Source organism: Pomacea canaliculata, linkage group LG3 (assembly GCF_003073045.1).
Source record: "Pomacea canaliculata isolate SZHN2017 linkage group LG3, ASM307304v1, whole genome shotgun sequence".
Classification (NCBI taxonomy): domain Eukaryota; kingdom Metazoa; phylum Mollusca; class Gastropoda; order Architaenioglossa; family Ampullariidae; genus Pomacea; species Pomacea canaliculata.
The window spans coordinates 12,108,345-12,134,932 of record NC_037592.1 but is presented as its reverse complement, the minus strand read 5'-3'; the positions used below and the strand labels follow the sequence as shown (position 1 = coordinate 12,134,932).

At 35.3% G+C, this 26,588-nt stretch overlaps 2 protein-coding genes across 4 annotated transcripts; one reads left to right on the top strand and one right to left on the bottom strand.

Moving 5' to 3' along the window:
- The first annotated feature begins 361 nt into the window (after positions 1 to 361).
- LOC112559409 lies at positions 362 to 6,265 on the top strand. The gene is made up of 11 exons (XM_025230644.1): positions 362 to 686; positions 717 to 952; positions 1,431 to 1,963; positions 2,481 to 2,533; positions 2,942 to 3,034; positions 3,337 to 3,480; positions 4,068 to 4,185; positions 4,520 to 4,595; positions 5,020 to 5,218; positions 5,697 to 5,819; positions 6,077 to 6,265. Exons 2-10 carry the CDS (start codon positions 738 to 740, stop codon positions 5,793 to 5,795), a joined length of 1,530 nt encoding a protein of 509 aa, XP_025086429.1. The 5' UTR covers positions 362 to 686; positions 717 to 737; the 3' UTR covers positions 5,796 to 5,819; positions 6,077 to 6,265.
- Positions 5,944 to 25,837, bottom strand: LOC112559410 (choline/ethanolamine kinase-like). Of its 3 annotated transcripts, XM_025230646.1 has the most exons (11): positions 25,819 to 25,837; positions 25,547 to 25,656; positions 23,062 to 23,229; positions 18,138 to 18,363; positions 17,864 to 17,997; positions 17,393 to 17,512; positions 16,455 to 16,513; positions 16,150 to 16,234; positions 15,840 to 15,939; positions 15,237 to 15,407; positions 5,944 to 14,727 (listed from the first exon to the last, which is right to left on the bottom strand). In XM_025230646.1, the coding sequence occupies exons 3-11, from the start codon at positions 23,208 to 23,210 to the stop codon at positions 14,650 to 14,652; spliced, it is 1,122 nt and encodes a 373-aa protein (XP_025086431.1). In that variant the 5' UTR covers positions 23,211 to 23,229; positions 25,547 to 25,656; positions 25,819 to 25,837; the 3' UTR covers positions 5,944 to 14,649. The 3 variants fall into 3 exon arrangements, with proteins under 3 accessions (XP_025086431.1, XP_025086430.1, XP_025086432.1); XM_025230645.1 differs by lacking the exons at positions 25,547 to 25,656; positions 25,819 to 25,837 and having other exon boundaries at positions 23,062 to 23,440; XM_025230647.1 differs by lacking the exons at positions 23,062 to 23,229; positions 25,547 to 25,656; positions 25,819 to 25,837 and adding an exon at positions 20,231 to 20,279.
- Positions 25,838 to 26,588: the final 751 nt, after the last annotated feature.

Genomic DNA, 26,588 nt, shown 5'->3' with positions numbered 1-26,588 from the left:
ACATAATCAAATAAACAATATCTGTCACATGTACACACATACTCAAAAACACACAAGGACAGAAAGCATGCAGAAAACACATTAAAGACTTTACGATAAACATAATGCTAAGGGAGTTAAATAAACGAAGCAGTCACAAGGGTGATTGGGGTGAAGGTATAGGGAGTGGCTTGGGATTGCTAGTATGATTTAATTATAACTGCTTTATAAGTTACATTATCATTTAACCCAGAGGTATATGTTCCATGAATATGAGTTTATATGTACCTAAATTCCATTTCAAAATTAACCGAGGGACTCCTAAGAAATTTTTCTGCCAGTTATCTGGATCTAATTTTCTTTTCAAGACTCTTCTTTCTGTGTATGTAAGGGAGGTAATCAGAATTGGTTGCCTTTCTTGTCAAAATAAGGCGCGTTTATTTTCAAGTGTGATTATAGATTATGTAATTTAAGATCTTATGCTGCTCTCAATATTATAGCATTTTTCTAGAAATTGCATGTACGCAGTTGCACAGCTAGTCATTACAGAGGTTCACATCCACAAAAGTCAAGATTGCTGTAATCAACTTGATCAAGCAAGCAGTTTTGACGTACGGATCTACGTGCGCATGAAACGGAGCTGTAGCTTACAACGAAAGTCCATATAGCCCAATGTCTTTATCCATCAAAAAGTCATATAGTCAAGAGCAGGTCGCCAGTTTGATGATTCTACCCTCGCTTCCCCACTACCCTGAAGAATGACAAGTGTTGTCAACAATCATGAATTGCTGATGTCAAAATTACCAGAGCAGTGGCGACGCCTCTTCGAACTGTTATCCTTAGACAGTTACGGAGATAAACTATCCCAAGCATGGTACAAGCGCGAAGCAGAGGCAACAAAGAGAACATGGGAAAGCCTTCTACAGGCTGTTGTTCAACTGGAGCCCACTATCGAAGGAGAATGCCTTAACTTGTAAGTGACAGATAAACTTCAACTCATTTAATACTTCATAATTATTATAATAAAACACCATATCACATATCTTTCATCTTTGGAGGCAGTTTTTATGTAGGAGTTTTTATGTAGTCACAACATTGTGTGAAACAGAGAGTAGTTATGATTTTTGTAAATATAGGCTATAAGGCGATATGTGTTTTAAAATGTGTAAGAAATGCCCTGTCAGATCAGTATGTCAGATACATTGGAATTTGAAAGATTGCCTTTTACCTTGTTTTTGTTGTGTCCAATGTTATGTGTAAATATTCACTACCCACTCATCCCCACCCCATGTACTATTTATTTATTTAAGATGGCTCATCTTTCTTTCAACATCCACTGAATCAATCCACAACCAGGTGTTAAACACAATGTTCATATGGTTTTAGTAATTTTTTTCCTCATGTAAAGATTCAACAAGGCTCCTTCACTATTATAAGGTTTTATGTTTCAGCTATCCATTGTTGGTCTGCCTTCAAGAAAATGTTGCCAAAGGATTCATGAATTTTCTTCTTAAACAGCAGTACAATGTGTCTGCTGACAGCATACATCACTTTATAAGAACAATGATGATTTATCTTCCACCATCACACTGGTGTGTGCCACAATGCACCAAACTCTTCAAAAGTCTTGCAAAAAGGACAGTTGAGATTGATCAACAGGCTGCACAATCCTGGGGTGATGGTGAGGACACATTGGATAGGTGTGCTGTCTTTTCAAAAAGCCCAGAAGAAAAAGATTCGAGTGAAGAAACACAGCATGATAAACAGTTGTCGTTGGCTCTTGGCTGCAATCAAGGTTTGAAAGACATTATAATGAATGTTCATTCTATCAGTGGGACAGATGTCAAGAGTTTGAGAAACATGTCTTTTACTCTTATGGAAAACAGTAAGACTGAACAAAAGGAATGTTCTGCTAAACAAGAGCAGGAGATAGAAGAATCCTGCTCACAGAATAATGAAGTAGCTAAGTTAAATCCTAGAGATGGTAAGTAATAAACTACCTACTAATGAATTATTTATGTCTTTCTCTTGATGTGCATTTTGTCATGATGTTCGAGAGGAAAGAAAACTAGTAATGTTAAAAAAAATAAAAAGACTATGCACAATGAAAAATAAATAGCAAGATAATATTCAAAATAATTAAAAAAGATTCAGAAATTAGATTTTCTACTTGGCAGTGAGCTTAGTGCATGAAAGAGTAATATGAGAAATAACTACATTAGCACAGTTTTCAAATTTAAAAATACAAAGAGTTGGAAAGATGGAAAAACAGTAAGAAAAGGAGGAGAACATTTGTTACAGATTGGAGCACTTCAGTCAGTCATAAGTGTTCTTATCACACTTTGGTGGAGAACTGACGAGTCAGGATTTATGACCAACTCATTGGGCTCAACCAAAAATTGAATATATGCATTCAGGTTCTATAGATGTGTATGAATAAGCCAATGAATAAAAATGTCCATTATGCTTCTCTGAACATTTTGTTGGTTTTGTTTCAACAGAGTTAAGAAGAAGCACCCCTGCAGAGCATAATGGAGATATTTTATGCATTGAGGTATGTATATTTGTTTTATGTACTAAGGTATGTTTTATGCCTTAACTCAATGATTAGCTTTCTTTTCCTCCCATGTATATTGTGTGTATATATAATAATAATACCAACAAAATTCTCATTTAGGAGACACAAACAGAGAAAATTATTTGCACTTTTTGAACTAGTGAATAGTGCTGAAGCTTTTTAAGATGATATGTTTTAGTTTTTGCATATGCACGGTTTAAAAAGGGTCCTAATTCAGCACAAGCTTTCCAACCTTCCCACAAGCAGAAAACATTATCTTTCAAGGGTCTTTACTGTGTAGCATATTTGGCAATGTTTGGTGTCATCAGTTGATTTTTTTTTTTTTTTTTTTTTTTTTTTTTTTTTTTAAGTTATGCAAACTGCATTAACATTCATTTCTACTAGTCTCAGATTCAAAAAGTGCGAGAAGCATGGCTTACTGGACAGAAACAGATGCCTGCTGAAGTTCAAACACTTGTCATGGTACCACCTTCTCAGGTGAGAATCTCTGGTAAAAAATATTTTTCTTTTTTTCAAAATTAAATCAGAAACAATTCATCTTACAGCTATAAAGAGGATGGAAACATCCAGAAGGTACAGCAAACCAGAGATATGAATGGGGAGGAAATGACTGGCCTTCTTTCTACTTTGTGCAAATAATGTGGCATTTTACAAAGAACATAAGCAAATACAAAATCAGAAAATATTTCATTAAACACTAAAAAACAAGAACTGTAAAAAATTTCTGTGCCATAATCCGTTAAGTGACACTGTCATTAATGTTTTAATATACATGAAAGATGGAGACAGTGTGTCAGCTTTTGGGACTGTCAGACCTCTCAGAGATGTCACTACTTGTGGCAGCCGACCACGTGAGTTCCCTGGCAGAAATGCTTAGTGAACAAAGCAGCATCACTTTGATTCGTGGCATGATTGAGAATAAGGTACAAAGTCTTTGATTTGCAAAACAAGCACTTTAAATCATTTCTATAAATTCTCTTTAGATGTATGAAAACTTCATTATTTTTCAGTTACTTGTAAACTCTGGTCTGTTTGGCCTAATGTTTACATGTCATGGCTTCTCTTCTGAAAAATTAGAAATAATTCCACAACTTTGTTTTTTGGTAATGAAACCAAGTTATTTGCTCTGATTATGGGACTTAGTCTTAGTGGAATAAAACCTGTCATTTGAAAATTATTTTGTGATTAGGCCAGTCTTTATTTGGTAGATTCTTTACGGAAAATTGTGAGAGATATAACACTATATTCCTATATATCTTTATATTTTTATGCTGTAAAACTTATAGATTAGTACATCTTTACTGTTGATAATTTATTGTGAAAAGCTCGCAAGCTCACACAATGACAGTTTCATGAAATTAAGATTCAGCTTTTTTTTTGTTTTGTTTTTGGTTGAAAGGATTTGCAAGAATGGCTTTAAGGATCAGTGGTGTTTAGTTTAACAATAGACATCCACCAATAAAAACATTTTCAGCCAAGGTAGAATTCATCAGCAATTACCATTTTACAGTTTGCTCAGCTGATGACACCATCACGTCTTTTCACCACTTGTCTGACTACATTAGCTGCTGCCTTTCCAAAGGAACTCACCAGCATCCTCTGTTTATGCCTCTCTTTGTACTCCTCCAGTAAGTCTTCACCTTGTGTTGATATGACTTTTCTGACATGCTCAGAGATCGTTTCAACATACTAGGCCATAATAGATCTTGGTTTGGCATGAATTTTTATCAACATAATCATTGAATGATTTGAAATTTACTCAGGATCTTAACAGTTTCACATGCGAATAGATTGGAATCTGAAGTTGTCTAAAGATCTGAGATGATGTCATCAAACACTATAAAAGAACAATGTATTTGCTGTCTGTAAGATATTTTACATGACACAGAACTATGACGTTGGTTATAGGCAGGCTATGACTGACAGGATGACCTTTAAAGAATATGCATTCTTATTTTACAGGTATTGGCCAAGCACAAACAGTGGCTTCATTATGTAAGACAGCCTTTGATAAAAGAACCTTAAGTTATTTTATAAGGTTAGTACTGTATTATCATCCATGTTTTTAGGGGAAATGAGAGTCGTGATAAAGCATCTTAAAGTCAGATGGAGAAGGTGAAGGGAGGGAATTAGGAATAGAGTCTTCATAATAGTCTCATTAATAAACTTATTTTATAATTTATGTGCTCATTCTTTCAATCTCTTTGTTTGACAAAGATACATTTTAAAGATTGGGTTAAATAATCTTGTTCCAAATTTTGTTTAATAAGCAGAATTAAAATAACTTTGTACTTTTAAACAGCTTCATGGAAAAACAAGAAAACAAGTGACTAGTGCAAGACAGGATGAATTTGAGCCAAAATCGTTTCAAACAAAGTTATGGTAGGTAGATGCATATAGTTGGCAAGAAATTTGTGGATCAGCATTCTTTCTCCAAATATGCATATTTCCGTTTATTCTAGAGAGTTCTGCCAAAGCAAAGTACCTGTAGAGGAGAACACTTTGATCATGGCACAGAGCATCATTGATCAGCACCCTGAGTTAGATTCAGGCATCATTGCTGCCATGCTAGCATGGCTAGAAGCCACTGCCATTCAGAATGCACAGAGTGCTAAGTATGGCCGCTTGGTACTATGTCTTGTCAAGACTTACAGGGCACAGGTTTGTTGTTTGTTGAGTAAGGTTTACAATTATATAAATTTAAAACAAGTTTTAATAAGCATTTGTCTGAAGGCATTTACTTATCAAGATAAATTGTCATCGATTATTTATGTCTATAAAATAGTTAATAGTGTATAAAAGTCATTTTGACAATATTGTTCCTCATTGGGTAAAACAAAGTAAAAGGAACATGGGGACCTCCAAAGAAAAATCTTAAAATCCCATCAGGAATACAAATAGCCCCAAAATAATCTGTCAACAGAATTGAATAACAGAACAAGATAAACATGATAGAATTTCTAAAGAATATAACTGGGTTTACAGCTGTATAGGCATGAAAGATTTAACCTAGTCAACTACCAATTATAACAGAAAAATTGCCTATACATGTCTTGTTTTTATGATTAGGAAACAGGTTGTTCAGATGGAGAAAATTAAGTAACTGTTTTTAAGTACTTGTTTTGAACCATTCCAACAGCTGGGCACTTGCCATCTAGCCTCTCTTAGAGGGATTGTTGACGCTCACAAGTCTGTGATATGTAGATCGCTACAACAGCTCCTCAAAAACCTGAATTGAAACCTCATTAGACCACTTCATGCGGTATGATCATGTGTCTTAAATAACAGAACAAGAATAAATGATAATTTTGATGTGACCTACTTGTTAATACATACACCAGTCTGTTTAACATTTTCTTGCATTTGGAAAAATAATGGAAAGCATCATCATATTTCAGTAAAATTTATTAATGAAAGTGCAGACAAAAATATCTAAACTCAAGTTTAACGCTTTTAAAATATTACTAAAAACAGTGCAAGGATGAGTAATTAATAAATCACAATATTTTTCTTTTCCAGTTCATTTGAAGACAGCAACCTATTTGCTATTATGTGTTTTGTTCAGAAAGATGCAGGATGAGACGTGAAACTGTTTAATAATACCTGAACACTGGAAACTACTCAAAACAATTAAAATTTTTAAGAGTTGCTGAAAAGGAGTTGCTTTTTTGTGTCCACACATTAAATGGCTAAAGTCTTTGTTTCAGATAGAATGGTCTTGGTTTTAAATGCATTTGATGTTAATTGGAGATGAATGTACTTTAAAGATCATAGAAGAGTCAGTAGAGATTGAGGTATTGTCACGAAATGAATACAAACACAAATGCAGTTTTAAATAATTCTTAAATTATGTGCCTCTAAAGATATGAAACAGAAACTGCTACTAACAGTGTCTGTGTAGACAGTCGTCAGCTTGTACACATCCACATAAAATATATTGATAGTATATATGATATACATTCGGTTTATAGATTCTCCTAGAAAGCCCTCAAGTATTTGAGCTGATAAAATACAAAAATACACCCCAACACCAAATATGGTTTTTCATATTCCCCATACACACATTCATTCATACGGGAACTTTGAAATAATGTGCACACAAATAAAAACTCACAAAATCGAAATTCACTCAGTCATAACACAAGAGACAGTAGTGCTTACAATTACATTAAAAAGCTTGCTTGAATATTACCTGATAAAATACAAAAATATATCCCACCCAAATGAAATGCTAAATGCTGCTATTAGCTCCAGGAGATAAGTGGAATATGCACAATAACAAGACAACCTGAAGAAATGTTACCATTAGTATTCATGTGTATGGTACAGCAGAATTAAGAGTCGACTTCAAGAGTTACTTGGAAAACTGCAATTCATAGCCTGATTTCTAACTCTCGCTGGACTCATGAGCTTTCCAACTATTTCCTGAATGCTGATACATATAACAACCAACCATTCAATCTTAGAATTATATATATGCAGATTTTAAAGTAGGGAAAACAATTAAGTGGCTTTACTTGGTATCACAAATAAGAATTTCAAGAGTTAATATCTGCAAACAAAAATCTTAAATTGTTGAGTAAAATTTACCTTGTGTTCTTTGGTTACCTTGCAGTCACAGTGGAGACAAGTTTTCAAGCACCAGGAAAGATATTTTGTTTATTTTTAAGCTTTTATAATCCTAAACAACAGGCTGAACTTCTACAATTTAAAACTGAAATGCACTTAAGAATTCAACTTTCCAAAGGTAGATAACTAAAGCAAAGAGACTAGATGATAGTAATAGAAAGGCACCTTTCATGTCATAAAAACTAGTGAAGAATATTAATTAAGCAAGTAAAAATTTATATCTTGCACTCCTTTTTTTCCCAAACTTTGTTTTGTAGTAACTGTTTTTGAAAGCTCACAAGTCCAGAAACATTTCGTAAACATTAATGTTAAAATCAAAGCAATCTTAGTTGATTGCAGACACCACCAATTTCAATATAATGGTTCTAATTAAATGAAAATTTTAATGAATCAACATCAATTCAGAAAAGCACCTTCAGGCATGGCCAGGCAACTGTAAGGTATTTAAAATAAACCATACACTATTAAGACAAATTCAATAATTGGTTATATCCACATTTTTTTAACTAAAGGCCGAAATTTGGAGTTTTACCAACCCTGTGATGAAGTCATATCACTTTCTCCTCTTCTAGAACACTCGCTGCTGCCTTTAAAAAAAAATGCAAAGTGTTAACAGTAAAAATGCATATCTGTCTTGTCATACACATATGAAGGTCCTGCACTGTTACTTAAAAGTGTAAAATTGCTAATTTCTGTGGCTCAAGCAGTTTTGTAAAATATTCTCTGCGCATGCTGGATTGGACTTGCAGAGCAATTAATGCAATTCTAAAAAAAAAAAAGAAAAAAAAAAGAAAAAAACCTAAAAGAATTTTGAGTGAAATAGATGATTTGTTTTTCCAACTTTCCACAATGTGATATGCCATCCAACCATCAGCTCTCTTTCCTGCATCTTAAGCAAACTAGCAAAGCATCTGAATGTACATTTATAGTATTTCTTATGTTAACATTAAATGTCCCCTCATACCCCACATTCCATCTTACTTTTAGGACTATCTTGAAATCATTACATTCATAGAACTTAGACCATGTTTATTAAAAAAAAAGCAAGAAAAACTGAACTCATTAATGCCCATGGGAATAGAAAGCATGTAAATACACAGCAACATTGTAGCACAATGAAGAATAAAAGGCACACTTCTTGAGAAACCGGAAGTATAATGATAAATCACAATAAACTGTGATGGTTTTCAGATTGAAATGCTATCTTTTTAATTTGAAGATTTCCTAATAAGTGTTAAACCAGTAAATTGTTCTTTACCCAACTCCAAACCCTGCTACAACCTTTAAAAAAAAATCAAATTTACACAATCCTGGCATATAACTGGTGCAGAAAATCAAAGGATCAAAGGAAAAATTGCTGAAAATATCTTTACATATAAACAAAAAGGAAATATACGAAAAACATTCACATTTTTCAAATTTGAAATATTGTTCTCCACTGCACCTGAACTCCTTAACATAAATACACAGAAACAAGTTCCCTAAGATCTGTAAGCATGCACATGTATGATGTACAAAGCCTGAAGAGCGACGTAACTAGAAAACTCTTGAGACACAAGGAAATATTCATTAAAAACTTTTGGAAGTACTTTAAAGATTTTCAAATTATCAGCGTAGATAGCTTACTTGTATAAACTCTAAAAACCCTTTCAAATCTGTGAAGACCTCGTAGGCTAAATGAAACAACTGACTGATGGACACTACTTCCTCATATCCATCCATACCAACCAAATAAAATCATAAAAATTCCTTGTTAGTAAATTCAAAATATTTAGTATTAATATATATATATGGAATGGTTTGCGTATATCACCACAAACATGTAAAAGTAGTGAATATTTTATATCACTAAAAGCAACTTTCTTATTTTCCTTAGGTATTTTCTTTTTAATAAACATGATGGAAAAAGACAAAATATTGGACCCATCCACAATGTCCCAATAGTTAAATAAAGGCTAACCTAAAGTTTGTGGGATACAAAAATTAATAAATTTAAGGGTACAACAGAGATTCTAAAATGCTACTTTTCCAGACTTGAATGCAGTTACCTGTATTACAAAACCAAAATGCAAAGGTAAATAAGGCAGTTCTCATATTTAATTATCGTTAATTTATCATGACTTATGAGTAATGCATAATGTATACAACTAATTTGACCCTGCAGTCTTTTAATTTCCTATTCCAATAATAATTGTTTCAACATCCCATGATTCTATATTTTCTTTGTTTCTTTTATGAAAACACCCCCCGCCCACTCCGCTGCTGAGTTTCCTCGATAGATGTAAGGGGTATGTGGGGCCTGGGGCAAACAGAATTGCAAGGCCTTTGGAAAATGGTACAACATATGCACTTGTTAGTGCGCCCCCTAATAGCACCAGTAAACCTGTTCAGGCAATCTTTTGCCTTCTATATCAAAATATGCTCATCATGTATAAAAAAAATACACAAACAGAAACAACTGTGAGCAAATAAAAAAAAAAATAAAAAAAAAAAATTAGTGGCTGCAAATAGTAACAGCAGAAAGAAACTATCAAAGTTAGACTTTGCTCAAAATCTTTGTTGATGAACCTTGTAGAAGTTATAAAACATTGCTATTACTGCATTTTAATTTTGTAAGTTCCGTGTTTTCTTATTTCCCCTTTTGCATTTTTCTGATGATACTATACATTAACTTTTAATCAATCAAGGAAGGGGTGTGTTTTCATTACATCGACATTACCACAACCACCTTATGGAACATCCACATCATCCTGAATACACTTGAGCTCTTGACTCATAGAGAGAACAAAATGGAACTGTGCTTCCTGAAGATATTTTGTACAAGGATCCTGTCAATTCTAAAACTGCTGGTGACAGGTTGATCGTCAAAGTACCCAAAAATGTTATAAAACACAATTCAGATAATTTTATAGACTACAGTTATCAATACTTCAGATAACTATATTCCTCCAGAGACAACAAATATGGCTCATAATTTGTCCCCACAAAAGTACATGTCCACAAACATGCTTTCTCTTCTGCTTATACAATTACTGATTCCAGGGAAACAGTTCTTTTATGTCATTGTGTACTTCAATTCCGACAGTACAACTACAACACCTCTTAAAAAAGAAAATACTGTTTTTTCCCAAAACACATTGCTTTTTAAAAGTCCAGCCATTCTAAATATACCTGCAGTTACCTGCAGTATCCTGCAGTTTTAGTCCTATTTCTAGTTTTCTAATTGCAAAGAAGGATGGCTGTTCTCGTATTATCTTATCAAAGCTGCTATTTTTTTAAGCAACACTTCCATGATGGGGAAAAAAAAAGACTTCTAAAATACAGGTAAATACATTTCCAAATGGGCTGAGCATTCAACTCATAAAATGGGGAGCTGAACATGTCCTTAGAAACTTTTTTCCAAATGCAGTTCTACTGAACTGTGCAATAGACACCATATTTCAAGTTCACAATTGCAGGACATGGTCATATTGTGGACCTTCTCTGGCAATGACCATAAAGATTTTGATTCACAGAGGTCTGAAATCTTTGCTGCCACATCATTGTTGGTCTTGTGGGCTGAGTGCAGCCACCAGCAAAGAAGACCAATTTTATGCATCAACTTTTATCAGAATTGCTCACATGATTTTAAAATATTTCTGACTACCCAAATGCCCCGTCTATGCAGATATGCAGAAAATGCACTTCTTGAGATGCCAAGAGACTGGTGGTGGTAAGAGTTTTAACATTAATAATCACTTACAGATTAACAACCTCTCTATTCAAGCAGTATTCTAATAGTATTAGACCATTATAATATTGCATGTAATATCTTAGCAGGTGACAGAACAAGTCCTTCTTCAAGTTAGAAAACACTCAGGATCATCCGAAAAGTACAGGAGAAGTTATTAAAAATTTTCCAATGGTTACCAATATTCAGTCACTAGCATTAGTAGGCTGATGAAGCAAAACACATTGAGCATCACCATCTGTAAAAGCCTAAAATATATCTGAAAAACTATATTTCATTGAAATTCAGGGATGAGTATCGTATTCACCCAATAATTCCATTATATACCGGTCAACTGTACAACTCATGGACAGCATCATGAAAAGTATATTTTAAATGGCATACAATCCATTTCTATTAAAATTCTTGTTTTTATTTTTATTGAATGTATATTTATCTATTTTCAGAGGAGAAAAACTATTAAAAACTGTCATTCTAAAATCCATCACTTTTCGAAAGAGTACAGCCTTAATAATAACATCACACAATCAACCCCAAAATGTACATTCTAATAACACAATGGAACTGAAACATGACATTTCTTCTGAATGTCAGGAATAAGTTGGTCAGATTTGTGATGTTTAACAAATGTAAAAACAAGATCGGTTTCTTGATACATAAATATGACATCTAACTCAAAATACAGAACACCTTGATACAATCCATATAGGTTAACATTCTATAATTTTCTTCTCCAAAAATATATTCAAAGAAATATTATTTACTGTGATAGCTTTCCAGCAGCATCACTGACTACACTGCCTTTGAGTAAAATCTAAAAACATCTAATATAACCTGGACCTCACATCTCATAATTAACACCTGAAAATCACTTGCTTGTTTATCATAATTTAAGTTCTTTGCACAGCCAGAACATAGAAAGATGCAAGAAAGCTACGGATATTGTCACAGGGCTTACTTTTAAAAAAAGCACAAAAAATCAGAAATTGAAATAATCCTGCTTGCATGAAGCTATGAAAACTAAAGGCAAAACAAAAATGTCCTTGGATCAAGGGATGAAAGTTTTGTCTTTCTTTTGCGGAATCCCTATACTCTCAGACCGTGTTACTTGGTTCCTCTTTTCTGCATTTGGATTTGATTCATCATCGGTACTGTTTTTTATTCTTCCAAAGTCTATATGTTTACTTGTTCTTCTGTCCCTTGTATGTTGCCCATGTCTCATTCTTGTTCTTAGGAGTGTGAGTATGTACTACATAAATTTTGCATTTATTATTAATGCTGAATACTTCAAAACTAAAAATACTATAAAAAAATTAGCTGCTTTTACATGCATTATCCAAATAAGGAAATAGCTGATCAACAATCAAATCTTATGGCACATACTTTTTACATTTCATGTTTTTTCTGGAGTCACATTCAAATGAACTACTTTTTTTGAGAACTCAAAGGAATAAACAGAATCATACAAACTTCTTGTGAATAATTATGATCTGAAAACAGTGACTTTTTTTTTTGCAATAGTATGCTGTACATGTTGTGTTCAACTAAATTAGAAGTGTTTTTACACTTGGAGACAAGCTCTTAAGACAAAGCTGGTGTCATCTGCATAGCATCCACAGGTCTGTAGAGCTTGATGTCAATGGACACTGGCAAAGGCCTGACTTCTGTCCTCAGTTCTTGGAGGAACCTACACTCTAGCAGGATGTGCTGCATGGTCTGTTCTGCGTCCCATAGGGGATGACACAAGGTGTAGCCTCCGGTATAGGTGATGCATAAGCCAGTTGTGCCCTGTACTGGTGGACAATGATTGGCCGATCTTATCTGGAGAGACAGTAAGTGTTATCTTCTGAGGTCAGTGCAGTCTTCACAGTGGTCTGTTCTGTGCTTGTACTTGATGGTTTTAACTGTCTTGCACTCTCTCCTCTTCCTAGAATGAGGGATTGCTGCTATATGTTCTATCTTTTCTACTGGTGTTGTTCTCATGTGCTGGCCAGCTTTCTTATGTTTTCTTCTGCACTGATAATATGCTGCTTCTATGTAAGCTATTTGCTGAGGTTGACCCCCAAGTACATCTACTGATCTTCAAATTTTAGAGATGTGTTGCTAGTTTGTCAGCTTATTCTTTGGTGGAAAGTGAAAAAGTGGTTGTTGTTGTCTTCTCTCTGTTGAAGCTCTGGCACAATGTTATTAATGAAAACAGTAAAGGTTCAGTGAGAGAACTCCTCCTTATTGAATACTATAATGCAGCAGTACCTTTCAGCTACAGTGTCCATTCACATGCACCCTAGATCATCCATTCTGCAGGTTGGGTTGGGTTCACTGGTACCTGTTGCCTTTAGTGTGCAAGTTATTGTCTTATAATATCACAATGGTAGTCTAGCATCATGGTTACAACATGAAACCCCTTTCCCTGCCAACCACCATCACTATATATATATACCCTGACAAAATGATAGTGCCAGTCTGTACATTATAAGAAGATTTTTGCAAATGAAAGCTTAACAAAAGATTCATTTGAATTATTCAATTACAGTAAAAGAAATCTAGAACATAGCAAGATAAACTATAAACCAAATGACAAAACCCTCTCAGAAGAAACATGTCAGTGTTGTCAATGTCAAAGTACTTTGTGTCACAGCTTATTCATAATGCATATTCATAAATATGCAACCCCTTAACTGCAGAAATATAATCCAGACAGATAACACAAGTTTCAATATACATATCTAGAAATGATGTTTCAGAAACTTAAGACTTTATTTTGCCCATAACATCTATGAACTTCAACATCTGGACTTTATGGACCTAAAATGGAACATGGGGTCAAAAGCAGAAATATTTTTTCCTCTCGCCCCTGTCTTCCCCATTAATAAGAATGTGAATGTTAAAATAAACACTGAATAAATACACTTTTAACAACCAAGCTTGTAAAGTTGGGAGAAAAGTTCACAAGAATAAAGATCATATGTTACTGCACCAAAACCTGTAATTTCAACACAATTTGGACTTTGGCCTCATTTAAAGTCTGATTTCCTGAGAAAGGGTTAGGGTTAGCCAGATCTCTAACCTTTCTTTCTTGAATGCACACTATTGTGCTAAAAAAAAAAAAATTCTATTGTGCAAACAAGCTGGAAAAATGTCTATCATATATTTTGCCCTTCCACACAATCAAAATGTTGGTGTTCTGATATGATATCTTTGCTTGCAGGTTTTCTCTCCTTAGAGCTTTGATTTTTTTTTTTATCAATGCTTCTGCAGGCTTGGAAATTATCATTTAAAAAAAAACATAAATTCTTTAGAAATCACATCATATTATAAACCCACTCACTCCATATAGCTCATCTTATTTACATTCAGTCACCTGTGTTTCAATACCTGGGAATGAAAATGATACTTCAAACCACTCTGGCTTATCGGGAAAAGTAGTGGATAATAGCTCTATTACGCAGCTAACCCAAATACTAAACCAGTAAATGGCACAACAGATCATCACTAACATTTTCAACTGCTTACGCACGTTGTACGAAAACAGTGCACACAGATATCACAAAGTGTCAATGCATTCTTAAATTACACATTTCCTCATACAAATAGGTCTTGATATCAAGCATCTTTCTGAAGGTAAAAGGCATGATATGAAACTGAGGTTTGCCATGGCAATGACTGAAACATTTTAGGCAGCAGAGGTCAAGATGCTGGAGAAAGGCAGGTGAGTACACGTCTAAACTGATCATCACATGTTTTGGTTTATGAAAGTGGGCAGATGCTCCTTTAGCTTGAAATACTCCTCAAACCGACTGGCAGCATAATCCTGAAGAATGAAAATGGTGCAAGGTCAGAAAAACCTTTAAACTGATTTGTGTGGCCTAAAGAGAGTTAAATAAAAGTATGAAAAATCCTTTTCTCTCCCTCCCCACTCACGCACACACAAAAAGAAATATGATAATATAATACACAAATAATAAAGCATATTGATTTATCATTACACATAATTGCTTTATATCCATCTGCAGATAAAAAAATTTAATTTAATTTAAGTTTGATTATATTTATTTAATTATGATATGTTTGGGAGGACTGACTATGTAAACCTTGAAAGCAACAATGTAATACTTGCAGATGATTTATAAATTAGCTGGTTAAGGCTGATGATTTAAAACACAGATGAAAATGTTACTTAATCAGAACAGATAGCCCCAATGAAGTCTTCATGCATTTTTTTGTCTCTGCTTTACAAATGGTATAATCTAAAACAGCAAAATTATTAATAAAAGACAGAATGGTAGAAAACAATAAAAAATATCTTTACTGTTTGATTACCCAGTAGCAGAAGTTTATACTTGAAGTGTGACCCTGAACAGTTGCCCAAGTTCCCCAGAGAAAATGTGATGCCATTGCAAAGGTGTTTACTTCCACATACATCTTAGATAGAGTTTCTTCTGACACGTTACTCTTTCCAAGAGCTTTCAAATAATGTTGAAAAAATATGCACTGAAAGCAATGATAAAGGATCTGGTTACTACAGTCAATTACTTATTATGGAAAATACTTTATAGAATCAAAGCTACATCAAGTCCCAAAGGTCAGATTAAAAAAATATATACAATATATAATCATGTAATGTTCTAGATTTATTGGTTAGTTGCTAAATAAAACTATGTCTGTTAAATAATTGTATATAAATCAAATAAATTGATTACAACAAACATGATATTTGCTAAAATGTTTTGAGTAGGTCTTCTTTATGATTATCAGATTAGTCTGAGTAAAAGCTATTTTTCAAATATTGCCTATTTTGTATCTGTGTACATAGCTGTTCTACAATTTCGCACATATATTAGATATATGTATATATGTCTGTGTGAGAGAGAGAGACAAAGTGTGTATAAAATTAGCTCTTCCCTCATCTATATATGTACACACCTGCTGTTGGCGGGTGGGATATCTTTCAGGTTCCATGCTGAATGAGTTTGAGTTGTAACTTATAGCCCATTCACAAAAATGGTTGGCAAGATCAAATCCTCTATAAAGAAACCAAGAAGGAGATCTTTGATACATGAACCACTGCATTAAAGAGTTTGTTTGGCTATCATACAACATAATAATTATTAAACCAGGTCGATGAGGATGTTTCATGAAACAAATAACTTAATTTTTTTTCTTATTAGTTTCTATGTGTACAGACAGAATTGAAATACTGTATGGGAAACAATAATACCATGGATCAGTATACCTGTAATTGTAGTTTCCATACTCCCAATCAATTATCGTCATCCTTTTGTCTGGATCAGCAACTGTGCCATCATACAAAATATTGCCTGGAATCCAAGGATATTATTAAGTTATAAGTTATGCAGATGAAATAAAATATCCTTGTTGATAAGTAAGATTCTTATTGAGTGATCTAAACAATAAAAGACCACAAATCTTCACAACTATTTTGCAAAGCTGATTCAAACAAACAAAGATTACAATTATACAACTTTACTTCACTTGCTAGTGTAAGACTTAGCAAAGAATCTTATCAATATATCTTACCTTCTTGAAGGTCATTGTGACAAAAAACCACCGGGGAGTCAAGTTTAAGAACTATTTCTCTGCAAGAGGGATTATGCAGGTATTAGAACCTCGTAAGGATAAAAAAACTACATAAATAAATAAAAATAATAACACAAGATCAACATGAATGCAAGGCTAGTTTTATTCTATTAAAAACAAATTCCCTAAATCTGATCATATAGACCTCCTTTTATAAGATGCAGACCTCGAATGATGAAACTATCTGCAAGCAAATAGGTCAACATTGTACCATGTCGGGCCATAAATATATTTACCTCAACATGCCATTAGGAGAGCTTGAAACATATTAATAATAATAAACACAAGATTTGTGTAGCACATACACTCGTAAGGAGCATGCTCTTAGCGCTTAAGAACAAAAGCAAGACAAGGACAGCATACAAGGGACAGAAAAACAAACAACATATGAATGACAGAAGGATAAAAAAACAGTACTGAAAACAATTTAAAGACAAATACAGAAAACACAAAGAGGAACCAAGTAACAAGGACTGAGAGTATTTTGATTTTGAAAAGAAAGACAAGTAGGGAAGCGGAAAAGAGGGGAAGGGTGTGAAAAAGGACTAGGATTGTGTGGACTGTTGTTAGGAGTAACGCATAAAGAAGAGGTATAAGGATTTAACTGTGGATAGGCGGGATTTATGGAAAGGGAGAGAGTTCCACTGTTTTGCTGCACAGTAACTAAAAATCCTGTGACAGGAATAGAACAAGAGAGTCAGATGAAGAACGTAGTACTATTAACTCAGCATTAAAAGTCATTCTTTGCACACGATGACTCATAAAATATGCTACACTTCGCAAGGATTGTTTAAAATTTTTTAAGAAGAACAGTCAACTTAAAAAATAAAATGGTAAATTCTATATTTAGTAAAAAAGTAAAATGCATTCATACTAACCGAAGTTCATCACACTCTTTCTCCATGTCTATAGCTTGCAGTCGCAAAATAGTTTCACGATCACCCTTATTGCTTTTCTTGGAATGGCCTGAGAAATTATTTTGAATTTCTGAGATCCATCTGAAAAATAAAATGTCATTAACTGATCTACTGCAAAAGGATCGTTAAAAAAAACCCTCCTATCTTCACTTTTTAAAAAAAAAACTTAAAGGTCAATGTTACAATACTATGATAGGTGACATGCTGATACTTGAAAACTAAATATGCAAAACATTTAATCTGACCACTGTACTCTTTTAAATGAATATACTAAATTTTGTATTATACAATTATCCATTTACATCTTAAAATAATGCTTGATGACAGATGTATGGTTCTAACGTGGCAAAGACTGTCAAGTGTATTCTCCATGGCAATGTTGTCTTCTTACTCTCTGAACATATTCTCTGAACACAAAACTAGCAAACTCACCTTTTTATAATATTAAACATCCAGCGAGGTTCTTTACATAATGGCATGTCAAGTGAATGAAAAGCTGCCAGTTTCTCTGCAACCATTTGCATTATCTCTGGACGAGAGAGATCTGTATGTGTGAGTGGCTTTGCCTGAAATTTGGAAACAAATTATAAATTACATATATTATTAAAGTCATACAAAAATATTGACATATACTACTTTTAAAACTTTTTAAAATATGCTATGGCAGAGTACTGACTTTTGCAAACACTACCATATAAAGACTCACCATAATAAATTCTTCTATTCGCCCATCAAAAAACATTCCATATGGCTTTGGCCCCAGGCGTTTTTCTGAGAGAAGTGCAAAGACAACAGAGTTGTGAACAAGAACATCCATGTTTGATGTGGTGATATGTCCATAAATACGTAGTAATACTTGGTCTGGCTCCTGGTCCAAAGGCTTTACACAATTTGGAAGACGACAGAGGTACAAGTAGTTGGACATGCCTCCACTGAAAAACAAATAGACTAAATAAAGCTAAGGGCAAAATTATGGCTGCCTTCTCATCCTCCATTTCCCTACCCTCAAGACTGCACTAATGAAATGATACTTCTTAGAAAAATAATTTGTCCTAATAAACAAAAGACAATATACAGTCTCAACTTGTTACCTCACCACACTCTGTTGCAGTATGGATTTCCTCCAAAGTATATACCCCGTTTATGTTGCCATCCTTACCTCTCACCCAATATTTGAATGGATGGTGTCAAGATAACAAGGAAAAAAAAAGGCATGTTTAAATTCAGAATTAAATAATAGCTCGAAAGCAATTCTTATACACTATGAAAACTCCAGCCAATAATATAATATAATATAATGAATCCACGTTGAAGAGGGTTTCGTCCAAGTCACTGAAGGGCTGTATAAGATCTCACAAGTATGTGCTAAGTGAGTACTCACAAGTGAGTACTGCTGGATAATTAAATTTTAAATGGGAGCTTTCTTTCACACAAAAGTAGGCATCAGTCGAGGGTGTCCCTTATCACCTGAGCTGTTCAACATCTTTTTGGAGAACATCACGCATGAAACCCTTCACAACTATCACACTTCCATTTCTATCAGTGGAAGGCTGATTTGCCACCTATGCCTTGCAGATGACATTAATCTGATAGCAGACATTGACATAAAACTGAAAGACCTTAAGAACAGATTGACAGACAGTTCAAACACATATGGAATGGAAACCAGCACTGACAAGAGCACAGTCAAAGTCAATGGCAAAGCAGATATCTACATGGAGTATATATTTAACTACTCAGGAGCCACCCTCTCCAGCTCCACCACAGAACAAAACAATAACAATAGCAATGGTTAAGCTGGACAGGGTCTGGTGCAGCTATAACATCTGGTTCACTACAAAGTACAATCTGTACAAGTCTCTCGTAGTACTGATCCTGCTTTACAGACATGAAATGTGGCTCTGCTCTCTGATAAGGACAGGAGAATGAAGCATTTGAGAACAAATGTCTGAGGAAGCTGCCCTGGATCTTGTATAGGAAACATACGATCAATGACTTAGTATGAGGCACAGTCACCACACAATAGTCAAGAGGTGTAAGCTGGTCTGGTCTGACCAAGTGACTTGGTATGACATTCTTGTAAAATTATCTTGGAGGGTGGTCAATGTGCAGTGGCCAGAGAAAGAATGTAAAGGAGTGGACTGGTTGTCCCATGCAGGACCTGCTCACAATTGCCCAAGATAGGCCTGAGTGGAGAGCCTTGTCAGCTGGTGAATCTATATTTGTGCTTCCCCTTACAACTGGTACCAGTCAATAAATAAATGACACTGAATCCAGAATGTAACAGAGGCAACTTAAGACCTGTTAGCTTTACTTTAAATACTTACAACATTTTAACACCCCACAATTATATTTACTATTCAGGACCATGAATTAAAAAATACATTCATAGCTGGTTTTAACATCTTTTAACATCTGAATTTGTGTTTTTTGTTGTTTTTCTTTGTTTTTTTTTATTGTATGGATACATTTGAGATAATTCTTACAAATCCTTTACCTAAACATAAAAGTGTAAAATTGGATATTGTCACCATCTCTTACCTTCAAGAAACAAAATAATTGGGTATAAAATTACAAAACCTAACAGAACATTTCATTTCAAACAAATTAGTGTGCAAAATGAAGGGTACCAGTACTTTATCCTGACTGAACTGCTTGCGTAACAAAATTTATCAGCTTGCAAAATAAAAAGGAATAACCTTCTGTTGCCATCTACATAGACTGGAAACAAAAGAACATTGATTATGGACAGTCATTATTGTTAGCTCTATCAAATGCCTTTGTCAAAAGTATAGTTACTCCTGGTGAAATGCTTGAAGTCTGGTGACCATAACCCACCACCTTGTGAACACCCTCAACTAGTCAGTAGTATACAAAGGACATTATCTTCAAAACTAGGTAAATCAATATCACGGAATCCTGCATGTCATCATTAGATAAAGCAGTACAGATAAACATGAACTGAATAAATGAATGACTTTTGTTTGAAATATACAGCACTGGGATCATTTCACATTGTGTGCTTGTGTACGAAAAGCTCTCAGGCAGTTTTGTGTCCTCTTGAAGCAGCACTCACTGATACTCTGCCCTTCTAAGGTCATCATCAGTCTATAGTCAGTGCTGTACAGTTTAGCATGAGGTCCCTAGACCTAGCTTAATTTAATACCAGAAGTTTGTCACCAGTCCATGTCAGGACACAGATCCATTTCATAATTAGTTTTTCCCCATACTGCTGACACATATGACAACTGAATAAAACGTAATTAATATGATATGCTTATTAAAAAGTGAGCAGTGATGTGAAGCACATGCAGCTGATACCTATACTCTCTTAGCACATACACCTTTTTATTCCTGGGTTCAAGTAGGGATTCAATAATTCTACATCAATATCATCTAACAACGTCAACAAAAAAGTAATTATATACATGATGTTACTTTTATTATTGTACATCTCATTTACAAAAAAATAGATTAAGAGAAATTATAATTCATTATTACTATCATGTGTGTGTGTGTGAGAAGGGGTGAATGGAAGGATGTTTCCCCTCTTCCAACCAGCAGCTTATTATTTGAACCAATATTTTCAGGAAACATGTAATGCTTTAGTTTTAAATAGCATTCTTTCACAGCTAAACTCAATGTGTCACAGAGTTTTTTCTTCTTCTTCTTCTTTCCACGCCTCCCTTTAGGTCACAGAAATGACAGAATTGATCCTAGAGCAGCTTATAGGGAAACTACATGTTTATGCTAGAAGGTCATGTTCAATGCCTATGGATATGTCTCAACTTAGACGTGTTCAGGATTGTTGTAATGTTCTTTCTAGCCAGTTATTACACACAATCATTATCACCCTCATAGCCTTCACACTTTCTCTGCTGTATTATGTCAACAGGAAGAAAAAACAATAAAAGTTTGTTGATAAATAGGTATTGCAACATCCATACAATATGAAATGAACAAGACATAAAGCTGCTTTGGAAACACATTAGTTTCAGGACATGTTTGTCATCAGTAAACTGAGAAATGTGTGACAAAGAGACTGGAAAATAAGAAAATATGATACATACACTTACATACACATGTTTTTAACCTTTGATGTGGTTTAAATGATGGCTGGCTTATTCAGATCATATTCAAATCAGATTAAGACACAAATGTATTAGAAAATATAATCCTTGTTTGTATGACTGAAATTTCATGTAAGCATTAACACATTAATGTAACTGTATGTGTAGTGAGTGTTAAGATTTAGCAAGCCTAAGTACATTATAGCAGCTGATACTAACAACAGTATAGTTTTAATGTTATAGATGCTCTATTAACTCCAACCAATGCTCATTTTAATATATAGATGCAGTTCTTTTATTGAATCTAACTGACATAGCTCTGATATAATCAATATAAATAACAGTGGCATGGGAAGATCCTTGATTTTTGGGGGAAAGCATATGCTGACTGAACAACATTCACATTTTTGACTCTTCAGTATCTTTTTTTGAGTGTGGTGTCCTGGTTCCTACACCACTGAATAACGCACCACCTAAAATAAATCCCTTTCTATTCATCCATATATATATATATAGTTTAAGCAGTTTTGGAAATGGTCACCCATGACTGGCTCCAAATCAATGTGTTAAACTTCAATCACAATATTGCTAAACATTCTCAAAATATTTGTTTAAAGTAGAGCACCTTCATAAACGAAGGTACTCAACTTTGCAGCAGAAGACTGCTAGTAGTGAATGGCTGAATATCTCAGTTTGCTCACTAAGCAGAAATAGATGCCTGATTTAATTATGAAGGTAGAGGCAATGAAAGAAGAACTGCTGTGTTCCGCCTTCCAATCGCCTTCACATATAAACCACTACCCCTATGGCCACAAGGCTATGGGACTTTTCCAAACAGCATTTTCACCTTCTGCTATAGTGACAGTAATGCACTTTTCTGTTAAGGTTCCCTGCCTTGACTTTCAATTCACACAGCAGTCACCAAACAGCTTTCATTTTTGAGTTTGATTTCCAGATAATAGCACACATATATCATGCAGTCTATTTAACTCAAGTCTAAAATGGCTATAGTTTGTTTTTCCATGTAACTAGTTAGTACACACCCTCACGGTGGGTGGATATTACTTGATCTGTTTCATGTAACTGAAGTTTTGGAGCAGAAATGTCTTGTTCAATGACTTGATTGTCTTTGCAATAAAGCATGATGTAAACTTTGGTTATTACCCTAAAAAAATAATAAGTAACATGATGTACAAGAATATAGATAAATGGCATTGACATTAAACGCACTGGTTCATTTTACTGTCTTAAGAATGGTGACAATAATAAACAAACAGCAGTGGCAGTGTTTGAAATGTTGTTTGCTGTGCAAATGACTGGTTTAATTTAAGATAAAAAAAAAGAAGGAACATGACATTTAATTCGTTATAATAAAGTAACACGTTTTATCTGACTCTACTACACTCAAATGGCGCTGCGTTGATGTTGATAGCAATGGTTATAATAACAGAACTCATTAGTTGTGATCTAAACTCGGCGATTAAACCGTTAACATGCACAAGGCTCTTTATTGTCTACAAAAAAAATTGGTGTAAAAATTTGTTAAACAGTCACACTCACCTCACATGATCCATGATCATCTCATCCGCAGTTATTTTTGACCAAGCACCGCCTATCGAATCCTTGCACCATCGATGAGCTTTCGTGCGGATTTCAGTTTCATCTATTGTATCGCGCTTGTCATCCTTCTGTGAAGCCATTTCCAGCATTCGAAAGCTTAACACCGTCCTGAACAGACACAAAACTCTCTTCCACGTGGGTTCCAGCAGGGACAACATTTGACTGTCCCTCTATCTTAGCATCATTCGTTTCAGCCTGCGTCGCTACTCTCATCTCATCCAAGGGATGCTATTCTGTCTCTCTACCAGCGATGCACCATCGGTTATGGCACGTTAATCGTTTTAAAGCGAAAAAAAAACAAAAACCACACACACTGACGTTCTGGATAATTAAAAAAATAATGACATTAAATAATATTATAGAATTCAATATATAAAACTAAAAGATATTCAGTGAATGGTCTACCAGCTTCGTGCTCCCACCCCGAAAAAAGTAACAACCGAAACAAAACAAAACAGAGCCCATTAGAAAAATTATTTTGTTTTTCGTGAAGAAACGCCGAAGTGCGGTGAATTAGGAGACAAATTTTAAATTATTAATCAAATGGAGATAGGTAAAAGCTAAAACTAAAAATACGGAGGCAAATCGATGTACGATAATCAGATTTTTAAATACAAGCGGGACATTGGTCGACTTTTTAGACGAAAGCGGGACATAGGGCGTCGATCCCGCCGGGACATCATTTTTATGAGCAGGCGGGACTGTTCCACCTAAATCAGGACATCTGGTCACCTTATCACTATTATACAAAAGTGACAGCAAGGCAGAGTCATCAGCAAATGTTATAAGAAAGCTCCTATCCTTGGTGCTTCCACAACTGCTAGTATACAATATGAACAGTATAGTGAAGAGCCTTGAGGGGAACCTGTACAGATGACAACAGAATCAGAGAGAAGACCGTTAACAGAAACTCTCTGAAGCTTGTTTGTTCCTGTTTGTTAAAAGGTGTAGGATCCAGAGAGCTGGTGAGACAGATGGAAGTCTGAAACTAGACTCTTCGACAACAAGTGAAGTTGCACGGTGTTAAAAGAAGAAGAAAAATCAGCGAAGAGAAGCCCAGCATGAGCCCGGCATGGGTTTCTGCAGATATTTGTACAGATCGAGTATTTAGTATAGACAGCTTATATAGCATCATCGACACCTCTGTAGGCAAACTGCAGCGGGTCAAGATGTGGATCAACAGCAGTCAGCCTCGCTTCTTACAATTGTCTCAAGTGATTTCATGATGATTGAGGTAAGAGCGACGGCAGGTCTGAAGTCGTTGCGTTTACTGGGCATAGTGATTTTTAGACTGGCAAAATGTGCGAAAGTTTTCAAATATCAGGAAGGTGACCGGAATGTAAAAACAGCTGGAATAGATGCTGTAAAACTCCACCACCAAGTTGTTCGGCGCAGTGAGGGAAGGTGCGTCCACAGATCCTGTTTGGACACGGAGCCTTGTTGACATTTATTCGCCTCAAGAGATCTTTGACAGACGACAGGGCAATCGCCAACCCACTGAGACTGTTTTAATGTGGAAACATTGTGAGAGAAGTCATGTTTCTCAAAGTGGGCATAAAAAGAATCAAGCACGTTGGGAGGATCACACTCATCAACGCCTGTAAGTGCCACTGGTTGTATAAAGAGCGTTTTCCTTGCGATTGACAGAGGACATGTTCTCAATACCATGTCATGCTGCCCTGAGGTCGCCACTACTGAACTACAACTCAGATTTGTCCTTAAACCTTTTCTTTGCCTCCCTGATGGAATCCCGCACCTCCTTGTTCTCTACTTTTTGGTCGTGTACATTTCCAGCATAAAATATAAGCGTTTTATTTATTATTCAATACGGATTTGAGTTCCGTTGTTACTCAGGGTTTATTACTAGGAAAGATGACATTTTCCTTGGAGGGTATGACTGTGTCAACACAGAAAGTGAGATAAGGAGACACACCATCAGCCAATTAAGTCATATATAGATTAATTGTTACTGGAATTATTTTTTATGTTTTGGGAAAAAAACCTCTCTTCTGTCCATCACTTTACTGTCTTCGCCACCGGTGTAAATCGCCGACACACTGTCTTATACACTATCTTATACTTACGCATCAAGTATATAGTACTGGATCAGCTCAAAGCGCGAAGAGGTATTGGGGCACTGACTATTTCCAGGCCTAAGGTAGGCAGGCCGTCGACCTGGGATGGGAATAGTATAGTCAGCGGTATCGTACTCGCGCTTGGAGTCGGAGGCTGTGGACACCAAGGATTTTTCACTCATGAACCGTCTAGACTTTAAACCATGGGTGGGTAAATTTTTCTCTTTGCGGCCCTGTCTCAAAATTTCAATATGTGCGGCGGGCCAGTAAAACCCCAGGTGACTAAATACACAAAGTCTTTAGTGATAATGAAATGGACAACAAATAAGCACATAATGGCGTTCACTTACCGAATTTATTGTGTGAAGTGAAGCTGTTTGAATTCGCTCACAATAAAACTTCAAAACCATGCAGCCTTTCCTTAGAAGGCACTCGCACACCCGCCGCCCCCGGAAGCCCTCTGATAGACATTTCAGTCGTGTACGTTATTTGTTATCATTGTACCGTGTTGGAATGGTATATGGACTGATTTCTAATGCTGTTGTACTTGATAAACTAAATCAAATATCAATCAAATTAACATAGGCTGAAAAAAAAAAGAATTCAAACAAGTGCACTTCACATTTTGGCAGACAGGTCGGTCCAAAGACGTCCGCGAGCCGTACTTTTACCCTGTTTAGAACGTATGTGCATTGAGACTTCTGGATTTATATGCTACTAGGGGGGGGGGGGCTTGTAAACAAGTCGGAATTGACAGTGAAGATGTGGGCTTATGTTACTGATGTGTGGCTTAATCTCTGTGAACCGAGGGGATGGGTGCCCACTCTTGGCGCTGCAATTGCAAGCATATTATTGTTTACTGGGAAAATAATTTACGCTTACAATTACAAGGGGGCATAAGAGGTCGTCTACCCCGGAGGCTCGTGCTGGCTCTCGGCGGCCCTCATTATGCACGTCCGTGGTCCGACCTTTTCTAATTTATGTGCCATATTCAGAGTGCGAGATCTGCGGTTTAAATGTTGCCATGAAAAAGAAGTCATTACGTTGTCGACAACCAGGTGCACGGCAAGTACAATTCAACAGACGATTCAGAAGGTTGACAGAGCCCTTCAAAAGTACAGACGTTACAGGTAGATGCAGGCGCACGCATTCAGACACGTGATAGCAATGCAACACTTACTCAGAATCTCCATAGCGGCACTTTACATATATGTAGTCCGTATGTAGCTTTACATAAAGCTCTTGGGTTTGTAATGTCTCTTACCTTTTTGGGCGTTTAAAACAGTGAGGACTGTATAGTCTCTGTGTGTGTATACTCTCTTCAAGGCATCATGGGGGATGGGTGCGAGCTCGCATACAGTGTACTTGATCTTGCAAAGCTGGTGACCATTA